The sequence below is a fragment of the Kogia breviceps genome, chromosome 12 (assembly GCF_026419965.1).
Source record: "Kogia breviceps isolate mKogBre1 chromosome 12, mKogBre1 haplotype 1, whole genome shotgun sequence".
Classification (NCBI taxonomy): domain Eukaryota; kingdom Metazoa; phylum Chordata; class Mammalia; order Artiodactyla; family Physeteridae; genus Kogia; species Kogia breviceps.
Genome location: NC_081321.1, coordinates 78,324,303 through 78,351,386, shown reverse-complemented (window position 1 = coordinate 78,351,386; position 27,084 = coordinate 78,324,303). Strand labels below are relative to the sequence as shown.

At 36.0% G+C, this 27,084-nt stretch overlaps 1 protein-coding gene across 7 annotated transcripts in view; it reads left to right on the top strand.

Moving 5' to 3' along the window:
• NR2C1 (nuclear receptor subfamily 2 group C member 1) overlaps positions 1-27,084 on the top strand; it is a 60,411-nt gene that overhangs the window by 17,052 nt on the left and 16,275 nt on the right. For 4 of the 7 annotated variants that reach the window (XM_067009913.1, XM_059081218.2, XM_059081217.2 and 1 more), the window contains exons 2-9: positions 2,047-2,119; positions 10,466-10,696; positions 13,707-13,788; positions 14,968-15,147; positions 16,192-16,339; positions 16,436-16,526; positions 20,753-20,937; positions 22,151-22,316. In XM_067009913.1, coding sequence (XP_066866014.1) covers positions 2,066-2,119; positions 10,466-10,696; positions 13,707-13,788; positions 14,968-15,147; positions 16,192-16,339; positions 16,436-16,526; positions 20,753-20,937; positions 22,151-22,316 — 1,137 coding nt within the window. In that variant the 5' untranslated portion in view covers positions 2,047-2,065. Of the gene's footprint in view, positions 1-538; positions 1,032-2,046; positions 2,120-10,465; positions 10,697-13,706; positions 13,789-14,967; positions 15,148-16,191; positions 16,340-16,435; positions 16,527-20,752; positions 20,938-22,150; positions 22,317-27,084 lie in introns of all 7 variants that reach the window. The other 3 variants (XM_067009912.1, XM_067009914.1, XM_059081219.2) reach the window with 3 other exon arrangements.

The window sequence follows — 27,084 nt, the reverse complement described above, 5'->3', positions numbered from 1 at the left end:
CCTGGTCCGGGAAGATCCCACATGCCATGGAGCAACTAATCCCATGCACCACAACTACTGAGCCTGCGCTCTAGAGCCTGCGAGCCACTACTACTGAGCCCGCGCGCCTAGAGCCCGTGCTCCGCAACAAGAGAAGCCACCGCAATGAGAAGCCCGTGCACCACAAGGAAGCATAGCCCCCGCTAGATGCAACTAGAGAAAGCCCGCGCACAGCTATGAAGACCCAACAGAGCCATAAATAAATAAACAACTAAATAAAAGGACACCTCATGTCCTATAGTTAAAGGAAAGGCTTTGAAGAACATTAAGAGCTAAAACTTTATTAAATATATATGTTAGAGCAGTCTGGCAGCACAATATTAAAGTAGCATTTGGGTGAACATTTATGGACTTTGAGGTCAGGAAACTGGGAGAATGGCAGGAAAGGGACAACAATCAGTGTCAGATCATCAATGAGTAATGAAATTGGAACAGAAAGAAATGAATGACAATAAAAGTCACTAAAAATTATAGTGTAACTGACTTAAATGAATCTCAGAGGAAGAGTTTTTCTTGTGGGAGAAAATAAGCGGCCTTGTTCAGAAGACTACATACAACATTAGCAGTGTCCTTGAGATCTACATACAGCACAAGCCAGGAATAGAGATGGAGTTATCCAGAAGAGATCTGTACCGGACTTTCTTGTCTGACAGCTTGGACCCCCATGAATTGCATGGGAAGCAGCAAGACTTCTGAGAATTTCATACCAGCAGAAATGCTGCCAGCTTGGACTGAAGGGGACAGAGATGGGATGAAATGAATGAAGGCTATTGGATTTCCGGGACTCTACTGGATGGGCAATAGAGCTATTCAGTTTTGAACATGTGTTATCCTTCAAGAAAAGGGAAGAATGACGCCCCAAAGATGGGTCAGAGTTTGGGAGGGCTGCCACTGCCATCATGGACCTAGAGCACACAGACCTGGGAAGTAACTGTCTGCTTGGTTGGTTCCAGAGAGGTTGAAGGCACTACTTTTCAATCTAGTGAGAGAGAGTTGAGTAATTAATCTAAATATTGTGTATTGCTTTTAGAACAATTAATTGAAGCATTTAAGGTTTTAAAAATAATTGAAAGAAATAATTCACACAATTTGGCAATATTAATTATAATTACAGAATATTAGTGAATTTATGATAGTATATAAAATGATAAAGTCAGAAATAATTTTTGTATTCTTGACTACCTGATACAGAGAAAAAGCAAAAGCTGAAGTCAACCCATTAATCTTACTGGCTCTCAAATCCATTTGAAGACAGTTTTACATTAAAATTCAAATTAATAGAACAATGAAGAACAATCACAAAATTCTAGAGAAATCTAGTATTCTGAATGAATGCAGTTATTTTGTCAGCGTTTACAATATACTGCTTTAAAAGTGTGTTAAATGGGGCTTCCCTGGTGGCGCAGTGGTTGAGAGTCCGCCTGCCAATGAAGGGGACACGGGTTCGTGCCCTGGTCCGGGAAGATCCCACATGCCACAGAGCAGCTGGGCCTGTGAGCTGTGGCCGCTGAGCCTGCGCATCCGGAGCCTGTGCTCTGCAAAGGGAGAGGCCACAACAGTGAGAGGCCCGCGTACTGCACCAAAAAAAAAAAAAAAAAAAAAGTGTGTTAAATGACTACAGTGATGTGGTTTTTTCTAACAGGCTGGTTGCCCTTATTCTGTTAATAAACTACTCCTAATCTATATCAGAGGTCTGCAGTTTAGGCTTCAGTATCTTTGAAAAGTGAAATTGTTTGGTATTGAATAGTTTGGGTTTTTTTAATGGACGTTTTCAGAATTTATAAAAGCACAGTGAATAGTTTTATGAACCCCTGTATAAACTTCAGCAGTATTCAGTAATTGTCAGCACGTGGCCATTCTTGTTTTGTTTATTCCTTCCCACTCCCACCCACACAGCTGGATTATTTTGAAGCAAATCCTAACTATCATATAATTCCATTTGTAAATTCTTCAGTAAATATGTTTTATGGGTATAACTGTAAAAAAGCATCTTTTTACTTTTGGCAGGACACTTGGCAATTAAATCATGGCAACCATAGAAGAAATTGCACATCAAATTATTGAACAACAGATGGGAGAGGTATGTCTAGTTTACCATTCATTCACTGCTTCATCAAACTTATTTATACAAAGTGTAGTATATGCTAGGTTTTGGTGGTACAGAGATAAAAGATACCCTTGACTTTAAGTGTACTTTGTTCAAGTAAATCAGAGAAATACTGTATGCTAACACATATATATGGAATCTAAAAAAAAAAAAAAAGGTTCTGAAGAACCTAGGGACAGGACAGGAATAAAGACACAGATGTAGAGAATGGACTTGAAGACACGGAGAGGGGGAAGCGTAAGCTGGGACAAAGTGAGAGAGTGATATTGACATATATACACTACCAAATGTAAAATAGATAGTTGGTGGGAAGCAGCTGCATAGCACAGGGAGATCAGCTCGGTTCTTTGTGACCACCTAGAGGGGTGGGATAGGGAGGGTGGGAGGGAGATGCAAGAGGGAGGGGATTTGGGGGATATATGTATACGTATAGCTGATTCACTTTGTTATACAGCAGAAACTAACACAGCAATGTAAAGCAATTATACTCCAATAAAGATGTTAAAAAAAAACCCTAAAAATAAAAAGTTTGCTTTGATCCAGTGAGAGACAGTTGAATAATTGGACAGTCATAGTAGGATATGGTAAGTGCTGTGATAATTCTATAGGGTGTTATGGGAGCACAGAAGAAAAACAACTAATGAAGAGTTGTAATAGGAACATACATATCGATAATTACCTTAAATGTAAATGGATTAAATGCTCCCACCAAAAGATACAGACTGGCTGAATGGATACAAAAATAAGACCCATATATATGCTGTCTACAAGAGACCCACTTCAGACCTAGAGACACATACAGACTGAAAGTGAGGGGATGGAAAAAGATATTTCATGCAAATGGAAATCAAAAGAAAGCTGGAGTAGCAATTCTCATATCAGACAAAATAGACTTTAAAATAAAGACTATTACAAGACACAAAGAAGGACACTACATAATGATCAAGGGGTCGATCCAAGAAGAAGATATAACAATTGTAAATATTTATGTACCCAACATAGGAGCACCTCTATACGTAAGGCAAATACTAACAGCCATAAAAGGGGAAATCGACAGTAACACAGTCATAGCAGGGGACTTTAACACCCCACTTTCACCAATGGACAGATCATCCAAAATGAAAATAAATAAGGAAACACAAGCTTTAAATGATACATTAAACAAGATGGAGTTAATTGATATTTAAAGGACATTCCATCTAAAAACAACAGAATACGCATTTTTCTCAAGTGCTCATGGAACATTCTCCAGAATAGATCATATCTTGGGTCACAAATCAAGCCTTGGTAAATTTAAGAATATTGAAATCGTATCAAGTGTCTTTTCCGACCACAATGCTTTGAGACTAGATATCAATTACAGGAAAAGATCTGTAAAAAATACAAACTCATGGAGGCTAAACAATACACTATTTAATAACGATTTGATCACTGAAGAAATCAAAGAGGAAATCAAAAAATACCTAGAAACAAATGACAGTGGAAACATGATGACCCAAAACCTATGGGATGCAGCAAAAGCAGTTCTAAGAGGCAAGTTTATAGCAATACAATTCTACCTTAAGAAACAGGAAACATCTCGAATAAACAAGCTAACCTTGCACCTAAAGCAGTTAGAGAAAGAACAAAAAAACCCCAAAGATAGCAGAAGGAAAGAAATCATAAAGGTCAGATCAGAAATAAATGAAAAAGAAATGAAGGAAACAATAGCAAAGATCAATAAAACTTAAAAGCTGGTTCTTTGAGAAGATAAACAAAATTGATAAACCATTAGCCAGACTCATCAAGAAAAAAAGGGACAAGACTCAAATCAATAGAATTAGAAATGAAAAAGGAGAAGTAACAACTGACACTGCAGAAATACAAAAGATCATGAGAGATTACCACAAGCAACTATATGCCAATAAAATGGAAAACCTGGAGGAAATGGACAAATTCTTAGAAATTCACAACCTGCCAAGACTGAATCAGGAAGAAATAGAAAATTTGAACAGACCAATCACAAGCACTGAAATTGAAGCTGTGATGAAAAATCTTCCAACAAACAAAAGCCCAGGACCAGGTGGCTTCACAGGCAAATTCTATCAAACATTTAGAGAAGAGCTAACACCTATCCTTCTCAAACTCTTCCAAGTGTAGCAGAGGGAGGACCACTCCCAAACTCACTCTACGAGGCCACCATCACCCCAATACCAAAACCAGACAAAGATGTCACAAAGAAAGAAAACTACAGGCCAATATCACTGATGAACATAGATGGAAAAATCCTCAACAAAATACTAGCAAACAGAAACCAAAAGCACATTAAAAGGATCATACGTTATGATCACGTGGGGTTTATTCCAGGATTGTAGGGATTCTTCAATATATGCAAATCAATCAACGTGATACACCATATCAACAGACTGAAGAAGAAAAGCCATATGATCATCTCAATAGATGCAGAGAAAGCTTTTGACAAAATTCAACACCCATTTATGATAAAAACCCTGCAGAAAGTAAGCATAGAGGGAACTTTCCTCAACATAATAAAGGCCATATATGACAAACCCACAGCCAACATTGTCCTCAATGGTGAAGAACTGAAACCATTTCCTCTAAGATCAGGAACAAGACAAGGTTGCCCACTCTCACCACTCTTATTCAACATAGTTTTGGAAGTTTTAGCTACAGCAATCAGAGAAGGAAAATAAAAGGAATCCAACTCGGAAAAGAAGAAGTAAAACTGTCACTGTTTGCAGATGACATTATACTATGTGTAGAGAATCCTAAAGATGCTACCAGAAAACTACTAGAACTAATCAATGAATTTGGTAAAGTAGCAGGATACAAAATTAATGCACAGAAATCTCTTGTATTCCTATACACTAATGATGAAAAATCTGAAAGACAAATTAAGGAAACAATCCCATTTACCAGTGCAACAAAAAGAATAAAATATCTAGGAATAAACCTACCTAAGGAGACGAAAGACCTGTATGCAGAAAATTATAAGACACTGATGAAAGAAATTAAAGATGATAGAAATAGATGGAGAGATATAACATGTTCTTGGATTGGAAGAATCAACATTGTGAAAATGACTCTACTACCCAAAGCAATCTACAGATTCATTGAAATCCCTATCAAACTACCACTGGCATTTTTCACAGAACTAGAACAAAAAGTTTCACAATCTGTATGGAAACACAAAAGACCCCAAATAGGCAAAGCAATCTTGAGAACGAAAAATGGAGCTGGAGGAATCAGGCTCCCTGACTTCAGACTATACTACAAAGCTATGGTAATCAAGATAGTATGGTACTGGCACAAAAACAGAAATATAGATCAATGGAACAGGGTAGAAAGCCCAGAGATAAACCCACGTACATATGGTCACCTTATCTTTGATAAAGGAGGCAAGAATATACAGTGGAGAAAAGACAGCCTTTTCAATAAGTGGTGCTGGGAAAACTGGACAGGTACATGTAAAAGTATGAGATTAGACCACTCCCTAATACCATACACAAAAATAAGCTCAAAATGGATTAAAGACCTAAATGTAAAGCTAGAAACTATCAAACTCTTAGAGGAAAACATAGCCAGAACACTCTGTGACGTTAATCACAGCAAGATCCTTTTTGACCCACTTCCTAGAGAAATGGAAATAAAAACAAAAATAAACAAATGGGACCTAATGAAACTTAAAAGCTTTTGCACAGCAAAGGAGACCATAAGACCAAAAGACAACCCTCAGAATGGGAGAAAATATTTGCAAATGAAGCAAATGACAAAGAATTAATATCCAGAATTTACAAGCAGCTCATGCAGCTCAATATCAAAAGAGACAACCCAATCCAAAAATGGGCAGAAGACCTAAATAGACATTTCTTCAAAGAAGATACACAGATTGCCAACAAACACATGAATGAATGCTCAACATCACTAATCATTGAAGAAATGCAAATCAAAACTACAATGAGATATCATCTCACACTGGTTAGAATGGCCATCATCAAAAAATCCAGAAACAATAAATGCTGGAAAGGGTGTGGAGGGAACACCATAAAAAGGGAACACTCTTGCACTGCTGGTGGGAATGTAAATTGATACAGCCACTATGGAGAACAGTATGGAGGTTCCTTAAAAAACTACAAATAGAACTATCATACGACCCAGCAATCCCACTACTGGGCATATGCCCTGAGAAAACCATAATTCAAAAAGAGTCATGTATCAAAATGTTCATTGCAGCTCTATTTACAATAGCCAGGAGATGGAAGCAACCTAAGTGTCATCATTGGATGAATGGATAAAGAAGATGTGGCACCTATATACAATGGAATATTACTCAGCCATAAAAAGAAAAGAAATTGAGTTATTTGTAGTGAGGTGGATGGACCTAGAGTCTGTCATACAGAGTGAAGTAAGTCAGAAAGAGAAAAACAAATACCGTATGCTAACACATATATATGGGATCTAAGAAAAATAAAAAGGTTCTGAAGAGCCTAGGGGCAGGACAGGAATAAAGATGCAGATGTAAAGAATGGACTTGAGGACACAGGGAGGGGGAAGGGTAAAGTGGGACGAAGTGAGAGAGTGGCATTGACATATATACACTACCAAACATGAAATAGATAGCTAGTGGGAAGCGGCCGCATAGCACAGGGAGATCAGCTCGGTGCTTTGTGACCATGTAGAGGGGTGGGATAGGGAGGGTGGGAGGGAGGGAGACACAAGAGTGAAGAGATATGGGAACGTGTATATGTATAACTGATTCACTTTGTTATAAAGCAGAAACTAACACACCATTGTAAAGCAATTATACTCCAATAAAGATGTTAAAAAAAAAAAAAGAGTTGTGGTAGAGTGAGGATCTAGCCAGGGAATGTTTCTGACAGGTGTGGAATCTGAGGTTTAATGGACCAGTAGAAGGACATCCATGTCAATAGATAGGTCTTCATTTTTTTAAAAAGTTATGTCCTAGTAAGAGGTACCATAATCTAAAGGTTTTCAAAGTATCATCTAGGAACTCTTTCAGAGAGTCAGCAAGTCAAAACCATTCTCATAATAATGCTAAAATGTTACAGTATTTGCCTTTTCACTATCATTCTCTCACAAGTATATTGTGCAATTTTCCAGAGGCTGCTTGTCATGTGATGTTGTATGATGAAATATGTCAACATTTAAAAGGTGTACATAACTCACTGAACCAGTTTTTTCCAAATGACCAATGCACGATGTTACACAATCACTCATGAGTAAAGGGTTCACATTGGAGGATAGATTTTAATAGTTTCTGATTCCACATTGCAACTAACCTCTAAAAAAGCTACCACTTGTCAAGTTTTGGTGTCATATTAAAGAACAGTTTACACAGTTTGAAGAAACAGTTAAGATATTCTTCCCTCTTTTATCCAATAAATGTAAGGCTTGATTTTCTTTATATATTTTAACCAAATAACATATTGCAGCAGATTGAATGCCCAGGTAGGTATGAGAATCCAGCTTCTATTAAGCCAGATATTAAAGCAGTTTGCAAAAATGTAAATCAGTGCCACTCTTCCCATTTAATTTTCTTTTGTTTGGAAAATTATTTATTTTTCATTAAATATGTTACTTATGTTAACATTTAATGGGGTTTTTTTAAAAGCTTTCTTCCTGTTTTTTTTTTAAGCAGATATTCATTTTTAATTCTTATTTATTTATTTATTTTTGGCTGTGTTGGGTCTTCGTTTCTGCGCGAGGGCTTTCTCCAGTTGCAGCAAGTGGGGGCCACTCTTCATCACAGTGTGCGGGCCTCTCACTCTCGTGGCCTCTCGTTGCGGAGCACAGGGTCCAGACGTGCAGGCTTAGCAGTTGCGGCTCACAGGCCCAGTTGCTCTGCGGCATGTGGGATCTTCCCAGACCAGGGCTCGAACCTGTGTCCCCTGCATCAGCAGGCAGACTCTCAACCACTGCGCCACTAGGGAAGCCCCCAATGGGTTATTTTTATTTTATTTTATTTTTAAAATAAATTTATTTTATTATTTATTTTTGGCTGAATTGGGTCTTTGTTGTTGCACATGGACTTTCTCTAGTTGCAGGAAGCAGGGCTACTCTTCGTTTTGGTGTGCGTGCTTCTCATTGCGGTGGCTACTCTTGTTGCGGAGCATAGGCTCTAGGTATCCGGGCTCCAGTAGTTGTGGCTCATGGGCTCTAGAGCGCAGGCTCGGTAGTTGTGGCGCACCAGCTTAGCTGCCCCGCGGCATGTGGGATCTTCCCGGACCAGGGCTAAAACTCATGTCCCCTGCATTGGCAGGCGGATTCTTAACCACTGTGCCACCAGGGAAGTCCCTGGGTTATTTTTAAATGAATTAATAAATATTAAAAATATTTTTCTAAAAAAAAAAAATATTTTTCTATTTGAATTTCTAATACGGTAAATATCAATAGATACAACCTACATAAACAGAAATTCTTTGGGCTCTCAGTGACTTTTTGTGTGTGTGTATGTGTGTGTGTGTGTAAAGGGGTCCTGAGACCTGAGAACTGTTTCCATAATCTATTTACTGGTCCTTATTGAAGCCCATTTGGATTGCTTCAGTTTCCAATTATAATTATTATGCTGCAGTAAACATACTTTTACCCATGTAAGCAAAGGGTTTCAACCCAATAACAGTTGGACCCTGCATGTACCTGATGCTCTTGTCGCTAAGAAATAACTGTGAGCCATTAGATTTTTATTCAATTTACAATGAATATTTCTGATAGAAATATTCTAAAATAAAATTTATAACAACATTGAAAATTGCAGAAATTGTGAGAGAGGAAGCTGGAGACTAGACTTGGTAGAAATAACCTATGCAAAAATAAAATTGACAGCAGTTAAAACTGCAGCCAGAAAAATAGGATATGGTAGAAATAATGGTCGACAGAGGAAACTCAAATTGGCAGCAGCCATAATCACTACCGTCTGCTCTAGACAGTAACTAATTAGTGATTCAGAACTTTGCTGCAAATTTTGCATAGAAAATAGTCTTGGTGAAAATAATTTCAGAGAAATAGAAAAAAGTTGGAAACAAATCAGCTTTGCCATTTTAAAATTGAATCAAGGAATTTAATTGGCTTAATGAGTTTATTCTGTAAAATATTTGCCTAGCAACAACAAAAACCGTCAATACTAGGCTGTTCTTTTTGTTCATGAACTTGCTCTTCCCCAAACTACTCCATCTCAGTAGATGGCAATTCTGTCCTCCCAGTTGGTCAGGCCAAAATTTTATAGTCATCCTCAACTCTTCTTTCCTCATATTCCACTTCCAATCCATCAACATATCTTGTCAGCTCTCCTTTATAAAATATCCCAGATTTAATCATTCTTCACCGCTAGCATGGCTGCTACCCTGATCTCAGCCTATATCTCTGCCCATATATAATACCCAAGTGTTGCCAGTATCTGTGCAATAGCATCCTATCTGGTCTCCCTTAATTCTGTTCTTGAACATTCATAGTCTGATTTTTGCACTAAATCTAGAATGATCCTATTTGCAAAAGATCCTGCCACTTCTCTTCTCTGTAAACCCTTCAGTGGATCTCCATGTCATCCAGTAGGAAATCAGTCATTTTATGGCCTACAAAGACCTATTCAGTCTGGCCCCTTTTGTCTCTCAGATCCCACCTCCTACCATAAATCTCTCTCTCCCATTCTGTTTCACTCACACAGCTCTGTTTGTGTGCTCTTGCCTCAGATGTATGGAACACACTCTTCCTGCCCCACAGGCTGCTGCTTCTACCTGGGATGCACTTCCCCTAGCTAGTTCTAAGCCTTGGTCAGGTCTATGCAAAAATGTCATCTCCTCGTCACTGTCATTCCATCAGTGATTCTCACCTTATTCTGCTTTATTTTACTTTGTAGCACTTAATACCACCTGACAATATTATTTGCTTATTTGGTTTTTATCTGCCTTTCCTCACTAAAATAAAAGCTTAATGAGAATAAAAATTTTGTTTTGTTTATTGCTGTATCCAAGGACTCAGAACAGTGATTGGCAAATAGAATGTACCCAGTATATGTTTGTGTAAATGGAAGGTGAAAAGGAGAGGAAGGGAAGGAATCAAAATAGTGAGGTCCATGTGTTCTTACTATTGTAGCTTTATTTGCACATTTGTTTATTTCTGTAGGATAGGATGTCGAAGTAGAATTGCTAGATTTAATGGTGTGTGTGTATGTGTATTATATTGAACGTATGTATATAATGGTATGCTTTTCTAGTCTAGCTTTGTCTGAAGGTATGAGAAAATTGTGCTCAGAGAAGAAAGAAGATTAAGTTGACTTGATTACTAATGACATGATTGTGTTAGATTGTTACAGAGCAGCAAACTGGCCAGAAAATCCAGATTGTGACAGCACTTGATCATAATACCCAAGGCAAACAGTTCATTCTGACAAATCACAGTGGCTCTACTCCAAGCAAAGTCATTCTGGCCAGGCAAGATTCTACTCCAGGAAAAGTTTTCCTCACAACCCCAGATGCAACAGGTGTCAACCAGTTTATTTTTACAACTCCTGATTTGTCTGCACAACACCTCCAGGTAAATAACTAGAGTTTCTTTTTATCTTACCCTTGAAAAACATAAAAAGCATATCATAAGTGTAAGTCCTGACATTAAGACTTTATGTCCTGCATGTTCAGTAAGAAAAAAATCTTGCATAAAATTATGTGCTGCCCTCGCCTACGAGCCACTATTCTTTTCCTCAAGCATCCTCACACCCATATATTTGGGTGGGTTTTTAGTGGCTCACAGTGAGACCCAGTCTGGCTAGTTGGGGCAGGAAAGGATTTAACAAAGAATGTAGAGAGCTCAAAGAACTGTTAGAAAGGCTGAAGAAACACTTGTAGGTCATGTTTCCAAGAATAGCTACTAGAGCATGCTTCAGAACTTCTTCTAAGTGACCTTCTGCTTCTGCACAGTTAGGAAACTTCCAAATCAGGAGCATCTATAGAATCTATAGCTGCAGTTTCCAGGACCAAGATGCCTGTGCCTTGAACAAGCAGCTGCCAAATCAAGAAGTTGATATTCTAGCTGCCAGCTTTGTCACTTTTGCTTCCTCTTTTGTCAGTCAACTACATCTTCATTGATGTAGCAAGCAGTCTGTCATGGTTATGCAGCTGTTTTTACCACTGGTTGCTATGTTTGAATACAAATACAATGAACCCTCAAGTTTGCATCCAGAGACTTTGAAGAGGGTGAGTGCCAACTTAAAATTGGGTTCTGTAATAAAAAACTGATCAAAGAAAATCCCTTTTAGGATTGAAAAACTCCAAATTCATAAGATACAAAATTATGCCTATACATCCTGATCGGTTCTATTATTTTTCCAATTACATAATTTATATTATTTTTAGAAACAGCTACGGTAGAAAATGGATAGGATATATAAAGTTATCTTATCAGAAAGACGGAAGTCACTAAAAAAATGTATAACATTATCCATACCTTAATTCTTTATTTTCTTAATTAACAGACTCGACTTTTTTTTTCTAGAACAGTTTGTGTTTATAGAAATATTGAGCATTTAGTATAGAGAGTTCCCATATAATCTCCGAACACACAGTTTCTCATATTATTAATATTCTACATTAGTGTGATACAGTTGTTATAATTAATGAACTAGTAGTATTTATACATCAACTGCAGTCCATAGCTTTCCCTAATTTTTACTTAATATCCTTTTTTGTTCCGGGATACCATACGACATTTGTCATGTTTTCTTAGACTCCTCTTAGCTTTGACAGTTTCTCAGACTTTCCTTGTATTTGATGATTTTGACAGTTTTGAAGTATACTGGTCAGGTATATTATAGGTTGCCCCACTGCGGGACTTCGATGTTCTTTTTTTTTCATGGTTAGACTGGGGTTGTGGGTTTTGGGGAGGAGGATCACAGAGGTTTAGTGCCATTCTCATCATATCATATCAAGGGTACTTACTATCATCATGTTTTATGACTGGTGACATCACCTGGCTGAAGAGGTGATATAAGATTTCTCCACTCTAAAGTTACTCTTTTTCAAAAGACTTTCTCTATTTAAAAATTAAGATGATATTGGTACTTTGCCTACGTTATGGATCATCTCTAAGAGCAATGAAAGAGAAACAGGTATAGTATGGAATCTCCTGGACCAAAAAGATTTGATTTCTGGTCTGGTGACCAAGATGGGATGTGGGCAAGCCCATTAACCTCTCAGTGTCTCTTCCACCCTTAGGAATAATAGCAGATAAAATATTAGCACAATTTGCAATAGATATGCTATTAAAGAAAAGAGTGATAACTGTCATAGATGCTTTCAAAGGACATCTAATACCAGAAATTGTTGGTTTATTTGTTTAAGTTTTCATTGAAGACTGTTTTTTATGGTGATATAAGAAGAAATGATGCCACAATAACATAGTAAGGGACCACTATTTTGTTTTATTTTTAAATTTTTTTTGGCTGTGCCACATGGCTTGCAGGATCTTAGTTCCCCTACCCACGGATCGAACCCGCACGCTTAGCAGTGAAAGTGCAGAGTTGTAACCGTTAGACTGCCAGGTAATTCCCTGGGACAGGTATTTTAATGACTGTTTAAAGTTTTTAAAATCAGAATTATTCCTGAAGGCATTAACACCCCTAAGAGAAGAAAAAGAGTCAAAGTAGAGGTTTATTTTGTGGGCTGTTTTAAAGCAGGGGAAGATGTTTACTAAATGACGCATTTTTTGGCTTGAATTTAATTTGTTCACATTTCAAAAGATTGAAAAAAAATGATAGAAAGATTGAAGGATAAACCTAAAAGAAGAAACTAGTATTTCTTTGCCAGTATTACATTAGCTGTACCTAGTGATAAGCTCTTAATATAACTTAAAGAGGTTTGGTGATTTGCCCAAGGCCACCCCACCTAATCCCCACTAACTTGCTCTCATTAACAGACTACAGAGTCCATGCTGTCAACCTCTACACCTAACCCAAACCTTAGACAGCTTGAAAAGTTGATACCTTTGTATATCAGTCATGTTCCATAGTTATAAGTAAATGCTTTAACATATTTTTTTCTTGATAACTCCTTTTCTATTTAAAAAATTCAGATTTATCTTTTTATGCTGTTATAGCTTATTTTAGTCATGTCATTCCATGTGGAAATGTTCTGAGTTATTCAAAGACAAATGTCATGATAGGACTGATGACTGATGCAGTACTTTAATGTGTTCCATATGAATAATAAATACGTAATGGGTGAGATACAGTAAAAAAATACTCATGTATTTGTGTTTAAGACTCTGTTTACTTTAATGAAATAGTTATGGAACAAATTATCGAACAAATTAAAAAGGTATTATTTCTGTTTATGCTTTTTATAACATGGGAATTTTAATCTATATGTAAAGATAATTAAGAATACTTTAATCGATGCATGCCTAATAATAGAGTTCAAAGTTTCAGAATAACTTATGAAAAAGAAAGCAAAAAGTAAGATTGACTGAATGTTCTTTTAATTTTTTACATGAGAATATTACTAAGTAACAACAAATTATTGTGTTTTTGTTTGTTTGGGGGGGTTTTCTTTAGCTCTTAACAGACAGTTCTTCCTCCGAACAAGGACCAAATAAGGTTTTTGATCTTTGCGTAGTATGTGGAGACAAAGCATCAGGTAACATTAAAAATAACCTCCTATATGTGTTCTCTTGTTAAAATAGCTATCTCACTACCATGTTTCTTCTATTGAAAGTAAAGCAGGTTGTTTTTATGATTCATATTTGTAGCCTATGAAATTTAACTGATTTTTCCCTAGAACTTTTTATTCTCCTAAAGTTTTTTCATTTCAGTGCAGTTTAATGTGATCTTGCAATGTCATAAAATGCTATTTCAAAGAGTTATGAAAGACAGTTTCACTTTTTGAAAGTAAACTGAACATGTGGAAATTTTTCTGAATGTGAAACCAGTTTTGTCAAAGGAATTGCTTAAAAATTAGTTGTGATCCTTAATAACATGTATAATTAGGCTGTTAATCTACCTGCTGAGTCCTGTTCTCATTCCAGGAATACAGAGTAACAGATTATTGAAGTGTAAAAGCTCTGGTTAACCTCTATGTAATGCTCTGCATAGCTGAGCAGGCATTTCTCCAAGCCTAGTACTAGGGTTATGCCATTTTAGTTCCTTCATGCCAGAAATACACACCCATATTTGTTCATATAGATTCACAACTGCCAGTGGGATAAGTTTAAGGGCACAGCTTGTTTTCTTTAATCTTTTTATCTTTTCCATAACTTCACTAAAATAAACCCTCCACTAGAGCTTTTTCCAGAGTATATTCAATTTGTTAATAGTTGTGCCAAAGAGATGGTTTGTGAAACGATAGGCTTATCAAAGTATAAGAGATTTCTCCAGAAATTTAAAAAGTGGAACTCACAATGAGGAAAGATTATTAGATTTCAAATACTAACTGACGTTATATTCTTTTTTTGGAGCAAAGTTTTTAGAATAAAATAACTTTTTACAGTATATAACAGAACTATAATTTGTAAGTGATCTCAGAAGTGAAAATAGTTTTTGTATCATGGGGTTATGGGTGATTTTGTTTCTTCTCTTTCCCAAATTTTCCATGCCATTGTTAAGATTACTTTACAAAATTTAAAAACTCATACTGTAATATATTGTATCAGAGGATAAGTTTGTGCCATTCTCTGTTTGGTAATTCCTAAAAAAAATTTTTGTGTCATAAACTCAGAAATCTCAGTTTCATATCATGTTTAAAGGGAAGAAATGGGCTTATTTCATTTCAGTTCTGAAATATGTGACTTTTGTGTTTTCTTAAACATTTTGTCTTTAGGGCGTCATTATGGAGCAGTAACTTGTGAAGGCTGCAAAGGATTTTTTAAAAGAAGTATCCGAAAAAATTTAGTTTATTCATGTCGAGGATCAAAGGACTGTATTATTAATAAACACCATCGAAATCGTTGTCAATACTGCAGGTTACAAAGATGTATTGCATTTGGAATGAAACAAGACTGTATGTATTAGCTTTAAAGGAGAGAATACTTTTTAAGAATTCAGGCACACTCTTAGAAGTGTGTTAAAATTAACACGTTAAAATATGTCAGATATATGTGGTTTTTTATTTAAAGTTTTCCAACTAGAAATATAGAAATATGTGAATGTGTATGTATTTTTTATACATTCAACAAATCTTTATTGAGTGCCTATATGCCAGGCATGTATTTTTAGTTTGAACATGGTAATAATAATAATAAACCAACTAACTAGATACAAGTTTAGTTTTTGATTATAAGGTAATGACAATAGCTAGAATTGAGTTCTCATTATGCTTTACTATGTGTATAGCATATGAATTAACTTATTTGTTCTTACAACAAAATTCTCAGTAGATGCTGCTGTTATCCATTTTACAATTGAATGAACAGAGGACATTTAGTAACTTGCCCAAGGTCACACAACTAATAAGTGGCGGAACTTGGACTTTAATCTTGGCAGTTTTGTTTTTCTCAGAAAATGTATATTTAACAGCTACAGTATACCATCTCCTAAGTATCATGAAATTAAATTGCTATAAAATAAATTAAATTACCTCTGTTTTATAAATGAAGACTAAGCAGTTGAATTGCTTCTCAAAAGTCTCCCTGCCCTTAACTGAAAAAAGATTTAACTTGGGTCTATTTGTGGTTCTCTATTAGTATTGTTTTCAGTTGGTTAAATATTACTTCATTCTTTAATACTCTTATCTAGGTAAGTAAAGGACTCCTAACTTCAGGTTTCCTTCTTGACAGTGAGCTTTTAAAAAAAATAGGAGTTCTTCTACATTTCTGCCATGGCTGGGCCAGGGAGAGAAGAGAGAGCAAGAGATGCACATTGGCCAGTTTTACTATTTTGAAGCAACTTTGTTGAACTTGAAAATAATTTCTAAAGATTGATGGTTATCTTTGGAGTTCAGTTATGGTAACCATGTCTCCCATTAGCAGCCTTGCTGACCTAAAGCTTACATTTGTAATTGCCTGTAAATTCTGCATTGTGATATAAGTTTGACACATTTTTGTAGCTGTTCAGTGTGAAAGAAAACCCATTGAAGTATCAAGAGAAAAATCTTCCAACTGTGCCGCTTCAACAGAAAAAATCTACATTCGAAAAGACCTTCGAAGCCCATTAGCTGCAACTCCAACTTTTGTAACAGATAGTGAAACTGCAAGGTATAGTAAAAACAATCAAAAACCACATGCATTAAGGAGCTGGTAATTTTTCTTCCCAGTGAAACTAAGGCTAAAATGTGTACTTATTTGTTACAGGTCAGCAGGACTGTTAGATTCAGGAATGTTTGTGAATATTCATCAGTCTGGCATAAAAACTGAGTCAACTGTGCTGATGACACCAGATAAGGTGTGTTTAGTACAATTAATTTAAAAAAAATTTTTTCCTTTTCTCCTCCATCAATTTGGCCAATAGATTTGGTCTTAAATATTCCCTGTTACAAGTTGCTTTTTTTTTTTTTTAACATAAATTATCATCAACTATTTGGTAGTGTCAAATGACAAAACTAAAAGATTTTAGTGATGAGTTTGATGTCCCTTACTTAAGGGAAAACAATCCATGGATTAGCAGATTACAGTGCTCACAAAGCAATGGAACACTCTTCCAGAGGAAATTTAGTCAACAGTGAGTTTTATAGAGCATTTGAAGCAGCAGTGAGGAAACAGGGCTTAATTGGCTCAGAGGTTGGGGATTCTCTTGTGAATCTATCGAGTCCTGTTGTCTAGGGTAAGGTGAGCTCACTAAAGCTGGAGCAGGAGGATTGTGACTGGTGTATGATAGGTTTCCTTGACAGGTGTTTCCTTTAAGTGCAAACTGACTTAGGTTTAGGTTTGTGAAGTGGACCAGGTCACTAGAGCAGCCTCCGTTTTGCAAGTCCTGATAATACAAATTAACTTTATAAGTAGAAATGTTCATTATTCCACTAGAACAATTATAGCTTCAATGTGAAAAGGACAAACATTTAAATGTCTTCCAGGTTTCTTTTTATATATATATAAATTTATTTATTTTATTTTATTTATTTTATTTTTGGTTGCGTTGGGTCTTCACTGCGCGTGGACTTTTCTCTGGTTGTGGTGAGCAGGGGCTACTCTTTGTTGTGGTGCAACGGGCTTCTCATCGTGGTGGCTTCTCTTGTTGCAGAGCACGGGCTCTAGGCATACGGGCTTCACTAGTTCTGGCATGCGGGCTCAGTGGTTGTGGTTCACGGGCTCTAGAGTGCAGGCTTAGTAGTTGTGGCGCACGAGCTTAGTTGCTCCGCGGCATGTGGGATCTTCCTGGGCCAGGAATCAAACCCGTGTCCTGTGCATTGGCAGGCAGATTCTTAACCACTGTGCCACCAGGGAAGCCCTCTTCCAGGTTTCTTTCATCTTGAAATAAAAGTGCTCAGAAATAGAAGCATATAAGTATAAAATTCTTTATATTCCTTTTGTGTTCTCCTACAGATTTTATAGTGTTAAAATACTTAAAATATTTCAGGTGAAGAGAAATTCCTAGCACACCTCTCAAGACATTGACTTGAGTCAAAAATAGGAATAGGGTTGCATGAGCTCTCATATTATGTATCCAGGTCATCTGGGTTTTCTTAGAGAGTTGGAGCAGCTTTTTATTGAGCAAGGCATCTGAAAGAAAAAAAATTTGCTTATTTAGATCCAGCATGTAGAGTTTCTCTAGTGTTAAACATTTTTCCTGAAGACAGATTTCAGAGAGACTATGAATAGTGTTTCTCTCAGGCTATAATGTGATCTGGTTTCATATGCCCTATAAGATAATTCAATCTATATATGGCCAGATTTATGCTGTTATTTATTGCTTGATACTTTAAGGCACTCTTAATACTTGTGCTCTGGAGTCAGATTTCATCTGCAATTTACTAGCTGCATAACCTTGGGCAAGTTATTTGACCTCTTAGTGCCTCAGTTTCTTTCCTCATCTGTAAAATATGGGATAATAAGAGTGTCTACCTTACAGGCTGAGCTTTAGCATGTTGTTTATTTATTTATTTATTTAATTTTAAATTTTTCTTAGCATGTTATTATTAATTGAGAAGATTTGGTATCTTACCATAAATATACATTGTGAGGAATTACGCACAAGATTTCACTTATCCTTATCTACATGGTTTGTGCTTAGAATGGTAGTTATAATTTCATTGACATTACCTCCATTAGGAAAGGAAGATAACTAAGTTGTGTTGAAAAATTACTCTTTGCCCAGACACTGTAGTTTTCTATATGTTTTTATATTAAATTGTATTAACAGTCTTGTGCGGTTAGTTTCTGACAAATGGTCCCAAAACTGTCAAGTTACAATGTGAGATCTTTCCACATTAAACATCTCGTTAGATACACATGTTATGAAATGGAAGAGATTATATAAGAGTTTAAGTTTTAATTGAAAATTAGAACACCTAAAAATGTTAACTCCTTTTACTCATATATATAAAAGAAGGCTGGAGCAGTGGTTAGGAACATGGGCTTTCCAATCAGACAGTCTGACTTCCCATCCTGCCTCCACTGCTTACTGCTGGAGTGACGATGGGTAATTCTTCTTATCAATAATAAAGGGATGATGATTCCTATTTCACAGGGTTGTTGTGAGGATTAAGTAAAAAATATGTAAGTAGCAATCCTGTAAGAAACTCAGTAACTAGTGGATTACTCAGTAAATGATTCTAGGACCATTAGTAATTTGGAAGAGCACAAAACTTATTTGCCTACTTATTCAGTGAAATCAGTTTCACATAAACTAAAGAATTGATAGAAGAAATGAAGTTTAGGACTTCCCTGGTGGTGCAGTGGTTAAGAATCTGCCTACCAATGCAGGGGACACGGGTTTGATCCCTGGTGCAGGAAGATCCCACATGCCGCGGAGCAACTAAGCCTGGGCACCACAGCTGCTGAGTGTGCACTCTAGAGCCTGCCAGCCACAACTACCAAGCCCATGCACCACAACTACTGAAGCCCACGCGCCCTAGAGCCCTCACGCTGCAACTACTGCGCCCACGTGCTGCAACCACTGAAGTCTACACTCCTAGAGCTGGTGCACTGCGATGAAGAATAATGCCCGCTCACTGCAACTAGACATAGAGCCCCCACACAGCAATGAAGACCCAACACGGCCCCCAAAAATAAATAAATAAAATTTAAATTTAAATTAAAAAAAAAAGAAATGAAATTCAAGGAAACATATATATCCTCTTAGGATTAATAACACTAAAAACAAAAACTGTAAGGGTATAATGAAGGGACTTTCTTGGTGGTCCAGTGGTAAAGAATCTGCCTTACAATGCAGGGGACGTGGGTTTGATCCCTGGTCAGGGAAATAAGATCCCACATGCCACGGGGCAACTAAGCTGCATGCCACAACTGCTGAGCTCGCACACCTCAACTAGAGCCTACGTGCCACAAGCTATAGAGCCCACGCACCCTGGAGCCTGTGCGCCACAACCAGAGAGAGAACACCTGCACACTGCAACTAGAGAGAAGCCTGTGCACCACAATGAAGAGCCCGCGTGCCTCAACAAAGATCTTCCATGTGCTGCAACAAAGACCCAATAGAGCCAAAAAAGGAAAAAAAAAAAAAATTTTATATATATATATATATATATATAAAATGAAAAATTTTAAATACCTGTGGTCCTATCAATAGGCCATAGAAGGCAACGAAGGGCCTTTCATTAGGTTAGGGTTGAATAATTAGAGCATTTATAAAAGAATGACTAATGAATTGAAGCACATAAAATATATAAAAACCTGAATTTAAAATGATACTCAGAATTCATCTTTCATCGTGAGAGGTTGCTATGGCATTGATTCATTGCTCTAAAAATAGATAAGTAAAAGGAAGAAAAATCAAGCACCTACCTGCCTTTACTGTACAGATTATATTTCTGGGTAGTCAGAGAGTTAAGGATAGAAAGTTTTTTCATAAAAGAATTATAATTTATATTCATAAAAAAATACACATTAACAAAAATAAAAGCTGAAGACAAATAGGAAAATGTTCAGTGTATAACAAAAGCCCAATGTCTTAAATATGTAAAGAGACTTTCCAGCTACACAGTACCTGATGTTCAATGCATTTAACACAGTGGCTGGTAAAAGTTGGCATTCTAGAAGTCTGTTCAATAATCCACTTTCCTTTTTTTTTCTCTTTTCATTAATAAAACATTAACTTTATCCTATATAACTTTAAAGTTTGTATAATAAGTTTTAGAAATTACTGTAATAATATTATCATAATTTTAATGCTAAAAAGGACTTGAAATATCTTTTAATTTAATGTCCTTTTACAGAGAAAGCAATTGTTACATGGATAGATTAGCCAGTAAGTGCAGTTTTTAGTTTAAAGTAACTTTTGTATAAACATTTCCTAGGAAATGTACCTGATATTTTTAAACTTGTAGTTTCCTCAAGTTCCTCAAAACTCAGAGCTCTTTGATTTTACTTTTGGATTTCATTTATCTTAGAGTACTTTTCTTTTGGTATTTCATACTCTAGAATTAGATATTTCAGATTTAAAAGTTTACTGATACCAATTTGCAGAATTTTATTTTATTTTTTTTTTTAAAGGCTGAATCATGTCAGGGAGATTTAAGTACATTGGCAAGTGTGGTTACATCATTAGCAAACCTTGGAAAAACTAAAGATCTTTCTTCAAATAGAAATGAAATGTCTATGATTGAAAGCTTAAGCAATGGTGATACCTCTTTGTGTGAATTTCATCAAGAAATGCAGACTAATGGTGATGTTTCAAGGTAAGGTCTGTTTTGATCATGTGTCCTTTTGCTCAAGTGTCCTTTAGTATTTCTTAAAATATGTTTATGTTAAATATTATTTACAGAAGTTTCAAAAAACATATTTCTGTTAGACTTAGAAAACTTAAGGCATAAATAAATTTTAATTGAAAAATTCTATTCAATATAAAGTGTCTAGCAGGTTACATTGTAAACAGTGAGCCATAAGTGAATATGATAAGATTAAAAATGTAGTCATAAAATTCAGGAATTTTTTTTTCAATAAAGATGATAATTTGGGTCTGATTTTTCATATATCTTAGTTGCCAGATTTTATCTTTTGTGTATCTAAAGTTAAATATTTGTCTTACTCGGCAGTCATGTTCATTTTCCCCACCAATTTCTAGTGATGAAAATAGATTTTAAAAACTTAGTTGAATCAATTACAATTTTAAGTTTACACTTCAGGAAACTCATATCAGAATTCTACCTTTCCTTCTTTTGGTACTAATACTTAGGATGCAGAAAGCAGATTTTTTTCAGGCTTTTTTCACACTATTCATCTTCTGAAATATTGAAACTGCATTTAAGAGTCTCAAATAAGTACTTTGTTAAATATGAGATTTTAAAGAACTGTAGAAGGCATTTCATTGTAAAATATGGGGAGCTATTTTGACTAGTTAATTTGTTAATATTAATTATTTGCCATCCTGATCTCAAATTCTTATAGCTCAGATATAGCTATGTTACCATAAGTTTTAAAGTATTCTCTGAATTTTTAAACAAAATTAAAACCTAACTTTGTGTTGTGTAGAATACAGTAAAGTCAACATAAGTTCTTGCCCTTGTTTTTCTAAATAACTTCTGTATGTAAAATAAATGGGCTGATACCTTGTAACATCAAGCGTATAACGTGTAAAAGCATATTTTCATACGAAAGCATAAGAATTTTTCTCCCCTTAAATTACGTAAGTTTTTTTTAAAAGACTTTAATTCTCTGGTAAAATACATTAATATAATAATATAGTTTTTCATACTATATATTTGAAGTTTAATTTGTTGCTTTTGGAGAGTGAGTCAAAGACATCACTGAAATAGAATGCTCAGTGATACACCAAAGTTCTATTTTCTAAACAATTTTTAAGGCCTAAATCTTAACTTCAGAATTTTATATAGAATTTTCATTTTATTGTGGAGATTGGCCAAGCTCACAGCTTCTGATGTCTCCTTATAGGGCATTTGACACTCTTGCAAAAGCATTGAATCCTGGAGAGAGCACATCCTGTCAGAGCTCAGTAGAGGGCATGGAAGGAAACGTACATCTAATTGCTGGAGACTCAAGTGTAAATTACATCGAAAAAGAGGGGCCACTTCTCAGCGATTCACATGTAGCTTTCAGGGTATATATATATATATATTTCATAATTTTTATGTTGGTTACCATTTTGATTTTAATTGTCCTTTCAAAAAATCAAAGTATATTTGTTGTGCTTTTAAAGTCAGAAATACCCCTGATAGAATTTGAGACAGCAGCTAAAACATATAAAATAATGGCTCAATAAAACATCCTGTTTATAAATCATAGTCATTATATCAAATAATGTGTTTAAGAGTATAAAAGTTAGCTTTTAGAACATTTAGACATTTTTTTCATTTAGACTCTATTAAATATAGTTTTGTTGATGGTGGTTATTTTTAACTTAAGTATTGACATTTATGATGTGTTAAATCCACTGATTTATCCAGTGCCTAGCTACTACTACTTTAGTGTAAATCAGTTATCTAAGACCCAAATATTTCTGCTTTTACCAAGTAACTACAAAGAACACAATTAATTATATATTGCCCCAATTAGCTAGCTCTCAGCATTATTTTAAGAAGGTTAAAATTATTTAATTCTAACTTTTGGGTTTTAACTTTTTATACTTTAACCAGTTGGAGTAGGTACATTTGTAATTTCTTTTTTGCTTCCTTAAATATGTTAATTTATGATGGAAATAATACATGTGGATAACTAGAAACAATGCATGTAGAATATTAGAAAATAACTTTCTGGCATTTGATTTGTCATTCAAATAATATTTGGACCACAGCTATAGAGAGGCTGACCATTGAGGCCCTACATTAAGACCCTGCTTTTTTGACCCCTCCATTTTAACCGCTCTTTATCTTTGCTCTGCCAGCTCTGAGTATTATTAGCTAATCATATGCAAGTGATTGCAAGTACTTAGGAGATTTCAATTAGCAATGCATAACAGTCCTGGAATACCTGAGTAGTTGCTCTTAACTTTACTAATAGATTATAAATTTCCATGGATTTCTTCTGAAAATATGCACAGTTATCAAATAGATATGTGTGCTACTGGCAGAAATAATGAACACATGAACACAACATCTAACACTGGCCAGAACTGCATGTGATAAAATTTATTCTTTTTTTTTTTTTTTTTTTTGCGGTATGCAGGCCTCATTGTTGTGGCCTCTCCGTCGTGGAGCACAAGCTCCGGATGTGCAGGCTCCGGATGTGCAGGCTCAGCGGCCATGGCTCACGGGCCCAGCCGCCCCGCGGCATGTGGGATCTTCCCAGACCGGGGCACGAACCCGTGTCCCCTGCATTGGCAGGCAGACTCTCAACCTCTGCGCCACCAGGGAAGCCCAAAATTTATTCTTGTAAAATTTGACTTGTAGAAATGGCCCAGAGAAAACTCACAGTGACTTAAATAATAATGGCTGTAATTTGATATAGGCAATAAAGCATATCAGTGAAACCAGTCTTTATGGAACATTTCACCAAAGATAATTTACATGGAAAAAATTAGAAATGTTTTACTCGCACTTTACAAGAACAAATTTTATGGGGGCTGTAAGAACAGGCAGGGGGAATAATCAGTGTCATTCTTTAAAAATTTGTTGTGGACAGGTGAATTGGGGAGATTAGAACTTTTTTTTCCCTTCTAGAATTGGCTTTTTTCATTCTGTCTTTGACCTGTCATACTCTGGGTATCCTCAGAATCAGCACTGTGAAGTTTCTTGCTCTCCTGAAAAGGACAGCTCCTTCTTTCTCTGATTCTTATTTACAGCCTCTTGGGTTTTACTTTTCAGTGAGTTCCCAGCCTGGTACTGTCATGATTAGTTCTCTCATTGAGATTTTATGGTCATGAGTTTCAAGCCCTGATATTTATAATCAAAAATTCAGTCCTCTCAGTTGCTGAACTAACTAGCATTTTGTTTCTCTCTGGCATTTTTGTGTACAGTGCAGTTTGCACATGCTTTCATGCACATTCTTTCATTTGAGCCTCACCACGGTCAGTTGAGAAGCTTTGGATTTTTATTGTCATTTTGTAAATGAGAAGAGATTTGGAGGCTTTCGTTGTCTTATTGAAAGCATTCCAGACATTAAGAAGAAATAGTCTAATATGTAACTTGCATTTTGATTCTGAAGAATCTAGGACAATAGTAATATTTAACATTTTTATTAAACTTTAGTTTCTGGGGTGATTTCATATACTTTATTCCATTTGATTTTTTAAAATCTCCTATAGAAATAATCAAGGTGGGGGCTTCCCTGGTTGCGCAGTGGTTGAGAATTCGCCTGCTGATGCAGGGGACACGGGTTCATGCCCCGGTCCGGGAGGATCCCACATGCCGCGGAGCGGCTGGGCCCGTGAGCCATGGCCGCTGAGCCTGCGCGTCTGGAGCCTGTGCTCCGTAACGGGAGAGGCCACGGCAGTGAGAGGCCCGCGTACCGCAAAAAAAAAAAAAAAAAGTAATGGTAGAAATAATCAAGGTGGATAGAATTACCATTTAGAAATAAGCGTATGAGATAGAGGTAGGTATTTCTAAAACTGTTCTTCTCTGATGTTCATTATCTCAATATTAGAATCACAGTCCTTCTAGTCACCATGTTTGATGTTTGGGAAACATTGTCATTCTCCCCAAACCTCACTACCTTCCATTCCATGACAGAATCCTAACCATTCTATTGTTTGAATTTCTCACTTCCTCTTCATTTTTACTGCCATATTTCATTCCTTTACAAATTTTTTACTTAAACTGTTAATAGTAATTAACCATTGCTTCCAGTCTCCTCATCTTGTCCTGTGCACTGGTAGCAGAGTGGTATTTGTTAAAAAAAACAATCCAGTTATGCTTCTGTGCTGCCTAAAATTCTTCAGTAGTTTTCCATTGCCCATCATTTCTCAGACAGGCCTGTCCCTTTCTTGGCCCTCTCTGTAGCTCATTCAGTTTCCATTTTATTCCTCTGTTGAGACTACAACACCTAGCTTAGTGGCTCACAGTGAAAGATGCAGTAATATGGTTGCTGAATTACTATGTAATCCAGGGTCACACAGCTAATTAATGACAAGCTGGAAGTATTATAGAATCCAGGTCTGCTAATTCAAGTCAAATGATTTTTTATTTTATTTATTTATTTATTTATTTATTTATTTATTTATTTATTTATTTATTTTTGGCTGCTTTGGGCTGCTTTTTTGCTGCGTGAGGGCTTTCTCTAGTTGTGCCGAGCGGGGGATACTCTTCTATGCAGTGCACGGCTTCTCACTGCAGTGACTTCTCTTGTTGTGGAGCACAGGCTCTAGGCGCGTGAGCTTCAGTAGTTGTGGCATGCGGGCTCAGTAGTTGTGGCTCGCGGGCTCTAGAGCACAGGCTCGGTAGTTGTGGCACACAGGCTTAGTTACTCCGCAGCATGTGGGATCTTCCCAGACCAGGGCTCAAACCCATGTCCCATGCGTTGGCAGGTGGATTCTTAACCACTGCGCCACCAGGGAAGTCCCCAGATAACTTTTTAGAAGCTGTATCATTCAGCCTGTTTTCAGAACTGCTAGAAAGGTAATTGCAGACAAGTAATGACTTCTAAACTAGGTAGCAAAGTTTAGTTCATGTCAACACTCTTTTTAAAAATCATCTTAATATAATAAATGTGTATAATTTGAAAAATGTGTTTAATTCAATTTATAAACCTGAAAATCCACAGGCATTTTTGGGAAACTTTAACACCTTTGTAGTAGAAATTCACCTTCTCTGTATAGAGGAAGAAATCTTTGTCTTTTCAGTCTAAAAGACCTGTTGAATGAATTGTTTATTCAGCTAGCATTGGCTTTCTGATTGATATTGCTAGAGGTATATCTTGCTTTAAGAAAATTAAGTATGTGATAAATTACAAGCCATTTCCTCTCTCTGTAAAATAATACAACATGACAGTCTTTTGAATAATGAGTTCTTCTAGTATATACTGCAGGTGGTTTCAGTTTTATTATTAGAGCAACAGAGACTTTGCAATGTTGCCACCACTGTTGTGTAAATCAGGGTGCATCTGTACTTTTAGCCCTTATATACAGTTTTTACATATAAGTATTTTATTTGTTTAAAAGTGATTTTAAACTACTTAGCAAAGGGTAATCTTGTTTTTGCATCTTATTCCTCCCCCCTTAAAACTAGTAATCTTTGGTAATCCCTGACTTTTCAGGCTTTTTTTCCCCTGCTCACCTTAGACAGTTCTGAAAATGTATGATAGTTCCCAATTTGTTTTTCATATACTTATGTGCAGAAACTGTTGCATCCTAATAATTATATTTATCATGCTTAATATCTGCTTACCTACAATTCTTTTAAGAATTATCTTAAGTAATGTTATTTTAATTTACTGCTCCAGTAAACATTTCTTAAACATTTAAAAAATTATCTTTTCACACATGGAATTTCAACTGTCAATTGCCCTGTTGTTTTATTACTTGACACCATTTATAAATAGATAAACCATTTATGGCTAATATTGAACAAAGGAAGTTAATATTTTTTGCATTTTTATCTAACATTTCCAGAGAACTTTGATATCATTTTGATGAAAACCTTTGATCTGTTTGGCATCAGTAGACACCTTTGAGAATCTGATAAAAGCTATATATGCCTTCCCCAGAAAAATACATATGGAGGTATCCACCCATCCGACCATAGAGGTAGCCACAGTTAACTGTGTGGTGTATCTCCTCCTGTCACATATATATAATATAATACATATAAAATGTATATGTATATACACATACTCTCTTCTTAACATAAATTGGGTCATCTACATATTATTATGCTGTTTTTTCTACGTAGATGTCTGTGAAATGTTTTTCCTATGCTATCTCAGTTTATCTTACT